Genomic DNA, 16980 nt, shown 5'->3' with positions numbered 1-16980 from the left:
CTCTTTCAGGCGTGAACAGACACAAACAGCCACGTCAGAGACAACCAGCCGCCGCGGTGAAGACAGAAAGCAACCGCTTCCACCGGCGGTGCGTCTACTACTACGGTCTACTACTACTGTCTACTACTACCGTCTACTACTCCCTGCATCTCTCGCTTCTGTTCTCAGGGCCAGCCTTCAAACTCACGGCGCCGATGATGCAGGCAGGCAGGCAGGCAGGCAGGCAGGCAGGGAGGGAGGGAGGCAGGGAGGGAGGGAGGGAGGGAGGGAGGGAGGCAGGGAGGGAGGGAGGGAGGCAGGGAGGCAGGGAGGGAGGGAGGGAGGCAGGGAGGGAGGGAGGGAGGGAGGCAGGGAGGGAGGCAGGCAGGGAGGGAGGGAGGCAGGGAGGGAGGGAGGGAGGGAGGGAGGCAGGGAGGCATGGAGGGAGGGAGGCAGGGAGGGAGGGAGGGAGGGAGGGAGGGAGGGAGGGAGGCAGGCAGGCAGACAGGCAGGCAGGGAGACAGGGAGACAGGGAGACAGGGACGCAGGCAAGGAGACAGGGAGACAGGGAGGCAGGCAGGCAGACAGGCAGGCAGGGAGACAGGGAGACAGGGAGGCAGGCAAGGAGACAGGGAGACAGGCAGGCAGACAGTTAGAGAGGCAGGGAGGCAGGCAGGCAGGTAGAGAGGCAGGGTGGCAGGGAGGCAGGCAGGCAGACAGGCAGGCAGGCAGGGAGACAGGGAGGCAGTTAGAGAGGCAGGGAAGCAGGGAGGCAGGCAGGCAGGCAGTTAGAGAGGCAGGGAGGCAGGCAGGCAGGTAGAGAGGCAGGGTGGCAGGGAGGCAGGCAGGCAGTTAGAGAGGCAGGGAGGTAGGCAGGCAGGCAGGCAGGCAGGTAGAGAGGCAGGCAGGCAGGCAGGCAGGGAGACAGGGAGGCAGGCAGGTAGTTTTTTAAAGGGGAGGGAGGAGGGGTATAAGGCAGTTTAAAGGGTGGGGGGACGGAGGCCGGGGTTGGCTGTGTCGCTAGGTGAGGATCAGGATGAATGATTAGCCCTCATCAGGCTGGGAAACGTTGCGCCGTTACGAGTGACCCTGATTGCTGTAATGCGCCGTTATCCGGCTGGCCAAAACTCCTGGCTGAAGTACAACATCACACAGTCGCACCCTCGTTTTCTCAACGACCTCCTTCGACAGGACAACCGGGTCAGTTCATATCTTCTGTGTTCTATGTGTTGTTTTGAAAGTTTTGTTGTTGTTAAGCACTGAGATTGAGACTATTTATTCAGTAAAAAAGTGCTATACAAGTAAGTATTCTTGATCACACACACACACTTACACACAAACACACACACACACTCTCACACACACACACACACACGCACTTACACTTATACGTACGTACGCACACACTACTTTGTTAGTTAGGGAGAAAGAGTTAGGGAGAGAGAGAAACTATCTAAACTAAACAATCCTGGTGATGATTTATTAAGTGTACAGAACAATATGAACCGGGGTCAGCCACCCGCTTCCCAGGGTTGTTTCTTTCTCTCACAGTTGTTAGCCAGTTTAGCTGAGCGAAGGCAGCGGCTCCTTAGACAGTTCTTTGAAGGGCAGAGTTGAGTATGAACAGAACCGTCGTGAGAGAGAACAAAAGTGGCTTTGTTTCAGGCCGGGCCGGGCCAGACTTCTAAACACTGGTGTCTCCTAGCGAGCGGACGCTCTGGACGTTCATCGAATGATACCTGAAAAACCAGCGCTGTGACACAACCCCGCTGTGAATCCCTCAAGGACTGGAGCTGTGGTGTGTTAGCCAATGAGACAACGAGGGCCTCACATCTGACGTCAGCAAGAAGAAGAAGAAGAAGAAGTAGAAGAAAAAGAAGAAGAAGAAGAAGGAGAAGGAGAAGGAGAAGGAGAAGGAGAAGGAGAAGGAGAAGGAGAAGGAGAAGGAGAAGGAGAAGGAGAAGGAGAAGGAGAAGGAGGAGAAGGAGAAGGAGAAGGAGAAGAAGGAGAAGGAGAAGAAGAAGAAGAAGGAGAAGGAGAAGGAGAAGAAACAGGAAGTGAACGTAGTGGTTGTTTAACTACACACTAGGCGTGACATTTGACACTTGTGTATCATAATTATGTTTCACTTGAATGGCTTTTTAAGTCACTTTTGAGGAAAATTATGGTTCTGCCTAAACGTCATATATTCTGTTTTTCTCAAAACTTCAAAATATGACGTAAGCCATTATTTTAAGGTGACAATAACGATGTGTAAGTCTGGCCTGAAGTCTGGCCAATGCCACCGTTGGTGAGTGAAACACGCTCTCAATAGACCACATTGGTATGTCAGGGGGCATACCTATCATCCCCCAGAGACGCCCAGAGAATATCCTGTGATCTTATAAAGTCCTTTATGAGGTCAGGCAAGCGATGAAGAACACTAGCCGCACCACAGAGCTGTACCCAATTCAGACGCGGTGTTTTTTAATAAGGTATGTAGGCTTCCTTTGAATCTCTCCCCCCTCCCCTCCACCCCGTCCCCCACCCCCGCCACTTCCTCCCTGGCGGTTTGAACCGCCCCGAACGTCCCCGCCAGTGTCCCTCGAGTCTCCTGAGAGGAGGTACAGGAAGACAAAGTGAGGTGGGTGGAGAGAGAGAGAGAGATAGAGAGAGATGAGAGAGAGAGAGAGAGATGAGAGGGGTGATGAGGAGGTGAGAGATTCAAGTAGAACAGAGAGAGAGAGAGAGAGAGAGAGGGAGAGAGAGAGAGAAAGAGAGATGAGAGGGGTGATGAGAAGGTGAGGGATGGAGGGACTCAAGTAGAACAGGGAGAGAGAGAGGGGGGGAGGACAGAGAGAGGGGAGATGGGGGGAGAAATGGGGGAGAAAAGAGTGAAAACTGTGAGCACTGTGAGGAGAAACGTGATGTGACACACAGCTGCTCACATCCCCCCCCCCGTCGCCCCCCCCCTGTTGCCCCCACCCCTGTTGCCCCCCCCCTGTTGCCTTTATATATAAGTCATGGCACCAACTGTTCTCTCACACACGCACACTCACACACACGCACACGCACACACACGCACACTCACACACACGCACACGCACACGCACACACACGCACACGCACACAGACACACACACACAGACACACACACAGAACCCTGTTATTTCTGCCCCTCGGACACATACTGATCTGAAGTTGCCCCCCCCCTCCCCTAGCCACCCATACCCCCCCCCCCAGCCAGCCACCCATACCCCCCACTGACAACATGTGATGAAGCGGCAGAACAGAGAAAAGAAAGAACTGTTTTTTTTGGGGGGGGACAGTTCTGTTCCCATGGCGGCCATGTGTGCCGCCCGCTCCCTGGACCACTCGCCAGTCTGTTTCATCTGTGTGTGTGTGTGTGTGTGCGTGTGTGTGTGTGTGTGCGCATTTGTGAGTGTGTGTGTGTGTGTGTGTGTGTGTGTGTGCCTGCACGTGTGTGTGTGTGCGTGTGTGTCTATGTCTCTTGCTGGACCCAACCCTTCCCTTTGAACCCCACATACGGTCAGTCACCAAGTCCGCCTCCTTCCATCTCCCATCTCCGACCTTCTCTGGTACCTCCGCCCCAAACGTTAACCCACGCTTCTGTCACCTCCTACCTGGGTTAGTGTAACAGTCCTTCTTGGTGTTTCCAGCAAGGCTTTGAATCAGCTACAATATGTTAAAAAAAACTCAGCTGCCAGGATCCTCACCCACACTAAACCCTGGGAGCACATCCCCCCTACACCCTGCAACAACTTCACTGACTCCCTACATCACCCCTACACCCTGCAACAACTTCACTGACTCCCTACATCCCCCCTACACCCTGCAACAACTTCACTGACTCCCTACATCACCCCTACACCCTGCAACAACTTCACTGACTCCCTACATCACCCCTACACCCTGCAACAACTTCACTGACTCCCTACATCACCCCTACACCCTGCAACAACTTCACTGACTCCCTACATCACCCCTACACCCTGCAACAACTTCACTGACTCCCTACATCACCCCTACACCCTGCAACAGCTGTGGCTCAGGAGATAGAGCCTGCGTCTAATGATCGCAAGGTCGGCAGATCGGCGGTTCGAGCCCCGGCTGGCCACATGTCGAAGTGTCCTTGGGCCAAGACACTGAACTCCCAAATTGCTCCCAATGAGCGGGTCGGCGCCTTGCATGGCAGCTTGCCGCCATTGGTGTGTGAATGTGTGTGAATGAGTGAATGAGAGGCCGTTGTAAAGCGCTTTGGAATAAGGCGCTATATAAGTGCAGTCCATTTACCATTTAACAACTTCACTGGCTCCCTAACATCACCCCCACCCTGCAACAACTTCACTGGTTCCGCACAAATCTTCTTCAAGATCCTCCTCCTCACCTTTAAGGCCCTCCATGGCCTGTCTCCTGCCTACCTCAATGACCTACTCCCACCCCTGCATCCCTGCACCCCTACACCCCTCAACGTGGTCTCCCATCCTCCGACGATGATCTCCTCATCATACCCATAATGCACTAGGCAACGCACTTTTCCGACCGTGACTTTTCTGTCGCTGCACCCAAGCTGTGGAACACCCTTCCACCAGACCTCCAAGCTATGGAACACCCTTCCACCAGCCATCCAAGCTGTGGAACACCCTTCCACCAGCCATCCAAGCTGTGGAACACCCTTCCACCAGCCATCCAAGCTGTGGAACACCCTTCCACCAGACCTCCAAGCTATGGAACACCCTTCCACCAGACCTCCAAGCTATGGAACACCCTTCCACCAGCCCTCCAAGCTGTGGAACACCCTTCCACCAGCCATCCAAGCTGTGGAACACCCTTCCACCAGCCATCCAAGCTGTGGAACACCCTTCCACCAGCCATCCAAGCTGTGGAACACCCTTCCACCAGCCATCCAAGCTGTGGAACACCCTTCCACCAGCCATCCAAGCTGTGGAACACCTTTCCACCAGCCATCCAAGCTGTGGAACACCTTTCCACCAGCCATCCAAGCTGTGGAACACCCTTCCACCAGCCATCCAAGCTGTGGAACACCCTTCCACCAGCCATCCAAGCTGTGGAACACCCTTCCACCAGCCATCCAATGCTCTGATACTCTCAACACATTCAAGACCAGACTCAAGATGCATCTGTTCATCAGAGTGGCCTTCCTACAGCATGACATGGGTCCAGACCAACACTATTAACACTAACCCTTCCTACAGCATGGCATGGTCTTAACACTAACCCTTCCTATAGCATGGTCCTGACTAACACTATTAACACTAACCCTTCCTACAGCATGGCATGGTCCTGACTAACACTATTAACACTAACCCTTCCTACAGCATGGTCCTGACTAACACTATTAACACTAACACTTCCTACAGCATGGTCCTGACTAACACTTTTAACACTTACCCTTCCTACAGCATGGCCTGACTAACATTATTAACACTAACCCTTCCTACAGCATGGTCCTGACTAACAGTATTAACACTAACCCTTCCTACAGCATGGCATGGTCCTGACTAACATTATTAACACTAACCCTTCCTACAGCATGGTCCTGACTAACACTATTAACACTAACCCTTCCTACAGCATGGTCCTGACCAACACTATTAACACTAACCCTTCCTACAGCATGGCATGGTCCTAACACTAACCCTTCCTACAGCATGGTCCTGACTAACACTATTAACACTAACCCTTCCTACAGCATGGTCCTGACTAACACTATTAACCCTAACCCTTCCTACAGCATGGCATGGTCCTGACTAACACTATTAACACTAACCCTTCCTACAGCATGGTCCTGACTAACAGTATTAACACTAACCCTTCCTACAGCATGGTCCTGACTAACACTATTAACCCTAACCCTTCCTACAGCATGGTCCTGACTAACACTATTAACACTAACCCTTCCTACAGCATGGTCCTGACTAACACTATTAACACTAACCCTTCCTACAGCATGGTCCTGACTAACACTATTAACCCTAACCCTTCCTACAGCATGGCATGGTCCTAACCCTAACCCTTCCTACAGCATGGTCCTGACTAACACTATTAACACTAACCCTTCCTACAGCATGGTCCTGACTAACACTATTAACCCTAACCCTTCCTACAGCATGGCATGGTCCTGACTAACACTATTAACACTAACCCTTCCTACAGCATGGTCCTGACTAACAGTATTAACACTAACCCTTCCTACAGCATGGTCCTGACTAAACACTATTAACACTAACCCTTCCTACAGCATGGCATGGTCCTGACTAACACTATCCCTCATAGCTGCCTGACGCCTTTCTTTTTTGGTCTTTTTTGAATGCGATGTTATCTTCTGTATGTGTGTGTGTGTGTGTGTGTGTGTATCTCTATTCTGGTTTTGTTTCTTGTTATTTGTCCTGCTTCTCTTTGTTTTCTGTACAGTGACCTTGAGTTTGAGAATATAATAAAATATATGATTATGTGCGTCTGTGTGTGTGTGTGTTGTGTGTGTGTGTGTGTGTGTGTGTGTGTGTGCTTGTGTGTGTGTGTGCATTTGGGGGTGGGGGGGTTATTTCTTAGAGACCATGTAAAAATCATCCCTTCCACGCCCTCCCTGACACATAGCCGCGCCCCCCCCCACTCCCCCCCCCCCCCCCCACACACACACCCCCTGACATATATCCCAGAGTTATTGACAGGAGCGTTGGGATAAACCCACTCCTGGGAAGAGCTTCTCTGTCTGCCCTTCTCTGGCTAGCCCTTAGCCACCGGCCACGCACGGCGGCTCAAGCACATTATAGTCACTCACGGGCTTTTGGCCCGACCCTGAGGTTAATGGAATTTTTGTATACCTTTGCCCCAGCCACACAGCCAGGAACCCATAAAATAACAGGTGGAGGAGTGGGGGGGGGTTAGAGGAGAGGAAACAGAGGAGTGACAAAGAGAAGTTACCTACTGACAGCCTCAAATGGAGAGGAAGTCGCAATAACCCCAGGTGTTATCCAGGCCCCGAGCCTGCCCAGGTGTTAGTCAGGGCCGAGCCGAGCACCCCCCCCCCCCCCCCTCCGACTATAGCTCAAGAGAGCGGCACTAAAACCCCCAGACGCAAGAACTGGAAAAGGACAGGAGTTGAGACACATCTAAGACCTCCATTAACTCGGCCCCCTTTTTACGAGTTTTTCTTTCTTTGTTTTTTTTTTCCTTTTTTCATATCGAAGACAAGAAAGACGGGGGGGGGGATACAGAGAGGAGAGAGAGGGCTGGAGAGAGAGAGAGAGAGAGAGAGAGAGAGAGAGAGAGAGAGAGAGAGCGAGAGAGAGCAGAGAGAGAGAGAGAGAGGGAGAGAGAGAGAGAGAGAGAGAGAGGGGGAGAGAGAGAGAGAGAGACAGAGAGAGAGAGAGAGAGAGAGAGAGAGAGAGAGAGAGAGAGAGAGAGAGAGAGAGAGAGAGAGAGACGGCGTGGGACATCACAGAGAGACCGTCTGGAGAGATAACGCGTCTAGAAGCTCTAACCTTGGAGCCGGCACAGGGGCCAGACAGCCCATTGTCCTCTCCCCCACTTTCCCTTCGCCGTTGTGAAAATGGCTCTCCTAGACGACATTGTATGGGCCAGCGCTCTTCAAATGGAGAAAAAACTCTCTCTCTCTCTCTCTCTCTCTCTCTCTCCCTTGTCAGCTGCAGTATTGAGGATCCCGGGGATATAATGCTTCCATTCACTGTCAGGCATAAAGGGAAGTGCCCTAGCGGAATGAGTGAGGGGGGGGCGGGGGAGGGACACATGACGGAGATGGCGGTTCTTGTGTGGTTGTTAATTAACAGGAAGTTTGCCAGCGCAACGTTTCACCCTACAGCGACCGGTTCTCTCATTTCTTCTCCCTCTCCTCCTACTGCGTAAACGCTGGCCGCCGTCCAATTAACTTTCAAGGACTTTAATTAAAAACAGTAACGAGAGAAAGGTCAGTCAACAGTCGTTTTGACATATTTTTAAGAAATATGGCGCGCGCGCGTGCGTGTGCGTGTACGTGTGAATGCGTGCACGTGTGCATCTGTATTAGCGTGAAAGAGAGAGAGAGAGAGTGAAAGGGAGAGAGAGAGAGAGAGAAAGAGGCTAAAAAAGAGAGATGCTACATAGAGATGAAACATAGGTGAAACAAATCGTGACGTTAGAATTATAAGGTTCTATCTCCATTTTTGTCAAAATTGAGTTTTTTACATAATCTGATCCATTAGGTGTTTATTAATGCCTGTGTGCTGTTATTTTTAAAATGTTGACATTTTTGAGTTAGTAATTCATAAAATACAAAGGTTCCATCTCACAAAACATAATGGAATGTAAAAACTTTGACGCTCAATATCTCTGAACTGCCCTAAACGGAGATAGAACCATATCATTCTAAACGGAGATAGAACCTTCTCATTCTAAACGGAGATAGAACCTTCTCATTCTAAACGGAGATAGAACCTTATCATTCTAAACGGAGATAGAACCTTATCATTCTAAACGGAGATAGAACCTTATCATTCTAAACGGAGATAGAACCTTATCATTCTAAACGGAGATAGAACCTTCTCATTCTAAACGGAGATAGAACCTTATCATTCTAAGCTCACGAACTGTAAATGTCCAGAGGTTGCTAGAGGCAAATCACCTCAGCATTGACCTGGTTGAGCCTCGGCTGTCCTGGTTCAGAAAGCCAAGTGAAATCCTTTGCAGGAAGTAGCTACAAAGAGGTGGAAACCTGTCTGAAATGTGTGAAACCTCACCACACATCAATGTATGTCAAAACAATATATATATATATATATATATATATATATATATATATATATATATATATATATATATTACTGTTGTGTCCTGTTTATACCGCCAGTGGGCGCTAGTATGCAAGTGATGTATGCAGTGACGGAAGGGATGTATGCACTTCCGGAGGTGAAGAACGGGAGTTGAATAAATGGCGAATTGAACAGCAGCTGCGTGTATCCCGGTCTCATTCTTTTACGAACTACTTTCTTACTACAGAATACCACATTTTTGGCGACGAGGATGGCTATCTCCGTACCCTTACCTACACCGTTCATGCCTGTGCCAGGCGAACCTGCTATTTCTTTTCCTACTTGGTTGAGAATGTTTGAAAATTACATGCTCGTAATTGATGCTACCGGAGAAAAATGGCCGGAGGAAAGAAAGCGCGCGGTTCTTCTCCATGCACTTGGGACCGAAGGACAAAGACTGTTCTACACTCTAAAGGATACGGGTGTTACCTACACTTCTGCCGTGGATGGACTGAAAAAGTACTTTGTTCCTAAGGTGAATGTGATTGCTGAACGTCACAAATTTCGACAGAGAGCTCAGGGTCCTGACGAGACGGTTAATCAGTTCCTTGCTTCATTACGCGAGCTAGCTGCAGCTTGTGAATTTGGTGCCATGGAGGAACAAATGATTCGTGATCAACTGATTGAGCGTGTTGCTAACACACGCATACGAGACAGACTTTTGCTTGAATCGGACTTGTCTCTGGACAAAGCTACTTCAATGGCCTTACAAATCGAGGCTGGACTACGGAACTCCAACGTTCTCTCTGGAGCTACAGCTTTGGTGAGAGCCATCGAGAAACAGCCGACGAGGAGGAGGTTCGACAAGGGCAAGAAGAAAGGTCCGACGACGACTGCACCTGCCACGGTCTACAGCCAGCCAGCTACAACTGGGAATCAGCGCGCCTGCTTCCGATGCGGATCCACAGGACACTTAGCTAACGAGCCTACATGCCCAGCGGTTAAGGTGACTTGCAATACATGCGGAAAAGTTGGACATTTTTCCAAGGTGTGTAGATCGGCTCAAAAAGAGGTGCGTGAGGTAATGGTGAATGACGTTACTGTGCTTTACATGCAGGGGGCCGTCGTGAATGATAAAATTATGTGTACTGTACGAGTTGATGCAAATTATCATTCCCATGATGTTGAGCTGATAGTGGATACAGGCTCATCTGTTTCTATTATTCCAGAGAGTACTTACCAGACACTTTTCCATACATGTGTCCTTGCTGAGCCTACAGTGAATCTGATTACTTACTCCAGAGAGAAAATTCCTGTTAAAGGTTGCATGCATGCTACAGTTGTTCATAATGGACATTCAGTTACAGGTTCATTGATAGTGGTTGAATCAGGAAATGCATTGCTGGGACTAGATTTATTTGTAGCATTGCAGATGTGCATTGAGGGTAACAAAATTATTACTGTTAGCCCTGCTAGCTCTCCTACTGTGCACCGAGCACCTACTGTACAGAGTACCACTCCACAGACCGAACCAGAGGTTCTAGTACAGGAGTTAGGGTGTGCAAAAGGTTTTATGCACAAAATACAGGTTAAACCAGATGCTGTGCCAGTACAGCAGAAACTGAGGAGGCTTCCGTTCTCAGTGAGGCAGGCTGTGACCGATGAGCTCGCAGATCTACAGGAAAAAGGCGTTATAGAACGTATAGACGCATCTCCATGGGTTTCCCCTATAGTTGTGACCCAGAGAAAGGGGGGAGGAAAGCCTCGCCTGTGTGTTGACCTCAGAGAACCTAATAAGGCAATCATCAGTGACTGTCATCCCTTACCGCACATGGATGAACTGTTCGCTGAGCTCCGTGGAGCCACAGTCTTTTCTACTATAGACTTAGCCTCTGCTTATCACCAGTTGCCATTGCATCCAGATAGCCGTGATTTAACTGCGTTTATCACGCATGAGGGTCTCTTTCGTTTCTGCCGAGTGCCATTTGGCCTCGCTTCTGCTCCTTCAGCTTTTCAGAAAATGATGTCGACTGTACTGACAGGCCTGCCAGGCGTACAGGCCTACCTGGATGATGTGATTTGCTACGGCATCACACAGCAGGATCACGATGTCAGCCTACGGAGAGTGCTACATGCTCTAAATGAAGTGGGACTTAAACTGAACATGCACAAGTGTAAGTTCAACCAGAAAGCTCTGCGCTTCCTGGGCCACACTGTGTCCAAAGATGGTCTTCATCCTGACCAAGACGGGGTCAGTGCTGTGGCGAACGCGCCTGCCCCGCACGACACATCCTCCCTGCGGTCCTTCCTAGGACTTGCATCGTGGTATAGTAAATTCATACCTGACTTCTCTACTGTGGTGGAACCGCTACGTGCTACACTCAGGGAATCTACTGACACTAAGTTTGAATGGACAGCGGATGCAGAGTCCAGTTTTACTGAGGTTAAGAGACTGATTACTGAGAGTCCTACCTTAGCATTATATGATCCTGAGTTACCTACTTATGTCACTACCGATGCTTCTAACTATGGATTGGGGGCTGTAATGAGCCAGATTCACCCAGACAATACAGCCAAAACTGCGCCTGCACCACTTACCCCAGTGGAACTGCCAGGTGGACCATGGGAGAAGGTGGCCATTGACATTGTTGGTCCCTTTGACTGTGCGACATGGGACTGCCGTTATGCTATTACACTCACAGACTATTACAGTAAGTGGCCAGAGGTGGCGTTTGTCTCTACTGTAACTACAGAGGCGGTTATTAGCTTCTTGACTACAGTGTTTAGTCGTGAAGGTAACCCTTCCTTCCTGGTCTCTGACAACGGATGTCAGTTTACCTCCCATGCTTTTGCAAGCTTTCTGGGAGAGAGAGAGATAAAGCACCTGCGTTCCAGTGTTTATTATCCAAGAGCCAACGGGGCTATTGAGAGATTTAATCGAGTTCTCAAAGAGTGTATTCAGACGGCTGAGAGAATGCACAAGCCATGGAAACATGTAGTAACAGAGTTCTTACTGAACTATCGCGCTACGCCGCATGCTACTACAGGAGCTACTCCCTTTGAGTTGCTGAGGAACAGAAAGATGCGTACAAAACTAAATGTCCTCCCTGTCTCACAACAAATTAAGTCACATGAGAAAGTGCAGGAGACAGTGAGACGCAAGCAACAGGAGAGTAAGGAGTACACAGACAGAATGAGGGGAGCGAAAGTGCCCATGTTCCAAGTGAATGACACCGTACGTGTCCGCAGACCGGAGCATGTAAAAAAGGGATCATCAAGATTCACAGAACCGCTGACAGTAGTTAGTAAAGCAGGACAGAATACATACCTGCTCAGTGATGGTCGAAAATGGAATGCATCCAAGCTTACACGCTTCCCCAAGGATGCTCTGTCTGGCACCAGTGGTGAAAAGGAGATTGAGCTAGAGGAGTTCACGGTGCCCGAGACAGAGAATGTGTTTAATGAACCAGGTCCAAGAAGGAACCTGAGAGTCAGAAACCCACCTAGGTGGCTGGTAGACTTTGTGCCGTAGAGAACGTACAAAAAGGGTAGGATAGAACACGGTTCTAACTTAGTACAAAAAGGTCCTACAATGCCATGACAAAAGTGAATGTTCATTTCATGTTTCACTGTCATAAACGGTTTATTGTTGTTATTCATTATGCTGATTCATTCATTTTCATTTCCTTCGTTTTCATTTTATTTCAATTGTACTGACACCAGTCTACAGAATATTGCATTCGTTGAGGACTGTAATCCCTTTAAGAAAGGGGGAAATGTTGTGTCCTGTTTATACCGCCAGTGGGCGCTAGTATGCAAGTGATGTATGCAGTGACGGAAGGGATGTATGCACTTCCGGAGGTGAAGAACGGGAGTTGAATAAATGGCGAATTGAACAGCAGCTGCGTGTATCCCGGTCTCATTCTTTTACGAACTACTTTCTTACTACAGAATACCACAATTACTTCCTTCCCCTAGCACGACAACCGCCAATGATCCCCAGGCCTGAGCATAGACGACTTTTTCCTGCTATGACCGGTGGATGGATGATTCACTTACTTAGTCAAATGTATTTGTTGTAAGTCGCTTTGAATGAAGGCGTCTGCTAAATGCCGGAAAATGTCAATGTAACGTCAAACCAATCAAATACCTGATGCCTTCATCAACTACATTGTGTGTATAGGGGGGACACTTCTGGCAAAAACAGAATTCCGTTTTTCCTTCAGAAGTTTTCATCCATTTCCTTCAATGTCGCAAGCTAGCATATAGGCATTGACTCTCTGCCAAATAGTCCTGCCCAGTTGGAAAAGAGAACACACGTACCGACAAGCAATCACCTACAGGCATTTGGGGGAAGGTTCTTGGATGATTGTAACATCCAATGAGATTCTGTCCAAGTTTAATCCGAGCCAAATCAGCTAATGTAGAATTCTCCAGACCTCCCAAGGAAGCTTGACAACAACGTGACTTAGAGGTATGGATACCGAAGGAAACTGTCGACCGTATCAATTTGTGTCTCACGAAGTGTGTGTGTGTGTGTGTGTGTGTGTGTGTGTGTGTGTGTGTGTTTGTGCGTGTGTGTGTGTGTGTGTGTGTGACACGTGAAAGAGGAAGGTGTGGAGGGAGGGAATTTTGTCTCTCTCTTTTTCTCTCTCTCTCTCTCTCACTCCCTCCCTCCCTCCCTTTCCCCTGCCTCACAGCCACAAATGAATTATGAATGCTTATTAAACAAGAGCAATATTCAGCATCCAAAATAAACTCAGCAGCAAGAGACATAAAAGAGAGACAAACAAAAAAGTGCTGAGCTGAAGAGATGAAGAGTTAAACCCGCTGGAGACGTTGTCACTAAATATGCTCTCTCCAACTAACTCCACAAGTGAAGGTAGAAATATATCCATTTTTGAATACAGTACTATAAGCTCATCTCAATAATGGAGTTTTTAGTGCACAGTCTTAGACAGGTAGACCCCAGAGCCTTCCGTGTGTGTGTGTGTGTGTGTGTGTGTGTGTGTGTGTGTGTGTGTGTGTGCGTGTGCGTGTAAGCTAGGTTTACAGTGTGATATCTTGTCCTGTACAATACAACGGGGTCGCTTCAGGATTTCGTAGTTCCACATCTGATGATAATAACAGCACAATCAAACACTTCCTTGGTGTAGAACATATACTGTTACAACCAACAAACTGTATTCCTTTATCAAAATAATCAATATGTATTTGACTAATTCACACAAGCATAGATAGGAAAACAAAATCCTAATCCAAACAGACGATTCGGCTGTTCAGTACCCATCATCGACGGATCGGTGTATCAAAATACATGAGCAGCACAATTCAACGAGCGTAGGCGGTGAGGTAAGCGAGAGAAAAGTAAAGGGGTACAATAGGCTAACGAACAGCAGGCATCTATGGAGGTGGCATCCAATCACGCACGCTTGTAACATTTTGTTCTCCCTGGACAGCCGAGTCGCATCTGTCTCTCCCTACAAGGTGAGAAAACCCTCAAAGTGAGGAGAGCAATTCGAAAGCCTCTCGGTCGGCACAGCTTGCCAACTTCGCTGGCGCTCTTCCCAAATGTGTCCTACTGTGATTGCACACAAGTCTCTCCGTCTCGCACCTGTGTAACATATTTAACCGGGCCAGGGCAGACACAGGGCCGTGTTTGTTTGAGGTGAAATGGGGAGTTATAAAGAGAACCTCGAGTAGCATCTTCCTCCTCCTCTTCTTCATCGTCCTATGGGACAGTTGCAGTAGAACAATCACATGACTTAGTTTGCCTCCCTTACACACCTTATACACACAGGATAGGCTCGTTCTCCTCCTGGAAATCTACTTTGACTGCTGATTCTAGATCACGTCATGGCTGTAAGAGAAAATCCTCCAAATTAGACCTGATCCTAGATCAGTTGGAAGGTCAACGAGTGACCACCTTGAGCGCAACTCCACATGGAGATGTTGCAGATTCAGCACTGCCTGAGCTTAGAATGATCAGGTTCTATCTCCGTTTAGGGTAGTTCAGAGATATTGAGCGTCAAGGTTTTTACATTCCAATATGTTTTGTGAGATGGAACCTTTGTATTTGATTAATTACTGACAAAAAAATGTCAACATTTTAAAAATAACACCACACAGGCATTAATAAACACCTAATGGGTCAGATTATGTAAAGAAAACTCAATTTTGACAAAAGTGGAGATAGAACCTTATAATTCTAACGTCACGACTGGACAGATTCAGCACTGGACAGATTCAGCACTGGACAGCGCCACACGTGAGCGCCTTTCTGGCCAGGTTTCAATCCAGACAGGTGTGAAATCATCCGTGTGATCTCAACTGACCAGGTACCAGAGGGAGTTAGGGGTTAAGGAACAAATACATATTCTCCAGAAGAAGTAGACCCTAAAACATAAAATCACCACTGATACTATTTACTGACGTCATGTTTCTAGAGAGGTAGGTTACTTCTGCAGCAAGCATCAGGCAGTATATCTGTCAATGCTCTTGGCATGAAGCAAAAAACAGAAGCCATGCACAGTTGCATGGAAAGGGTACATGTGTGTCATAACATAAGAGCTTGAAGTTTGTGGGCTTGAAGCTTTCCCACAGACCTACCTACCTACCTACCTACCTACCTACAAAATGCAATGTGCCTCATATCAAACATTTTCTTTCTCTGTAAATTAAACAAAACCCATAAAGCATCGACTAGACAGCCTCTGGTCAGGCGTGCCTATCGATTTGGCCTAGTGAAGAGCGCGTCGATGCCCAACATGTGTCCTCTTTAAAGATCATATCAATAGGCTCGTCTTCCTGCCTGGAGCGACCCGACGCCTCCTGCGTCTGGCCTTTAATGATCAACAACATTCCTCCTCTCTTAGGACCGACGTCGCTAGACGCTATGTGTCCCTCTTGTCCAAATGAGATTTATAACAGGCATTAGCTGTTAGGGGGTGTATGTGTGGAGAGGGTGGGGGGCGGGGGGTTTAAAAAGAGGGTGTATGTTGTTCTCTCGCTCCTGTTCTTAAATGTACCCGATAAATATACTTCCCCAAAAAAGAAACTCAGACCCCTCATTTCTTAAGAGTTCTCCTACCTCTTTTATCATTTTTTATGGAGCTATTTAGGTCGTTTTTATCTTTAATATGGAAGTGAATCAGTTTGACAATTGGCTCTTGCAGCAGGGCTATGCAATGTCTAGATTTTCAAGAGGTTAATTACAACGTAGGAATCCGCCTGAAGCTATGCGCTCTTTTTTGCTCAATATACATTACCATTGAATGAGAGGCTGCACCTTTTCTCATTAGCATTAAAATGTAATAGGAAGGTGGAGAGGGGTTTGAAGCTGGTAGCCTATTTGCCTGGTGTCAGTTGGAATGTATTATTCTATCAGATATGAGGTATATTACTATTATTTGTATCATTGTTGTTGGTGGTGGTGGTGGTGCTGTTGTTGTTGTTGGTGGTGGTGGTGCTGTTATTAGTATTATTATTTATTGTATTTAAAGATGTCAGGACAAGCTGGACAGTGCGTAACGATGAGAGAGAGAGAGAGAGAGTGTGAGAGAGAGAGAGAGAGAGAGAGAGAGAGAGAGAGAGAGAGAGAGAGAGAGAGAGAGAGAGAGAGAGAGAGAGAGAGAGACGGCAGCGCGGTCTCATTACACTGTGACAGGTCCATGGTGCGCAGGCAGATATGAAAACATGGGCACAAATGTACACACACACACACACACACACACAAGCACAGTTCTTACCGTACACGCCTTGACCTCTTGCGTAAGGGTAGATGATAGAAAATAAAAAAATCCAGAAAAGCTCCATCTTCAAATCAGATCCGTCATAACCTGGAAGGAGGCAGACAGAGAGAGACCTTCAGTGTTCTGTCTGAATGGACAGGAATGGGGGGGGGCAGCTGGGGCACATGGGAACCTAGACATTCTAGACTTTCTGGACATTCTAGACAGACATTCTAGACTAGAACACAGCTAGCAGAGAAAACTGCCCCCCCCCCCTTCAACACGTGTTAAACGACCCGAGGCAATTCAATTGGAGAACTTGGATTATCGCAGATTACAGGATTGCCATAGTTCTTTTGGGTTGTCCAATGTGCGTAAGTATAGGCTATGTATTATGAACAGGTATTAAAGGGCAGAGATCCTGGCTTGAGGGCTGAGGGCATATCACCACGGGTGGAGGCAATTTACACACGAAAACACATACACGCGCGCGCGCACACACG

General features: G+C 48.3%; 1 protein-coding gene across 1 annotated transcript in view; it reads right to left on the bottom strand.

The window, feature by feature from the left end:
* Positions 1-16562, bottom strand: part of mdga1 (MAM domain containing glycosylphosphatidylinositol anchor 1) — a gene marked incomplete at both ends in the record, with an annotated part of 188404 nt that extends 171842 nt beyond the window's left edge. The window contains one exon of the mRNA XM_080525281.1: positions 16496-16562. Within this exon, the coding sequence (XP_080381407.1) occupies positions 16496-16562 (67 nt within the window). The remainder of the gene's footprint in view (positions 1-16495) is intronic.
* Between the last annotated feature and the right edge of the window lie 418 nt (positions 16563-16980).

This window comes from Nansenia antarctica (genome assembly GCF_963989245.1).
Source record: "Nansenia antarctica genome assembly, chromosome: 3".
NCBI classification, from domain to species: Eukaryota; Metazoa; Chordata; class Actinopteri; order Argentiniformes; family Microstomatidae; genus Nansenia; species Nansenia antarctica.
This window is presented reverse-complemented; position numbering and strand designations above follow the sequence as displayed.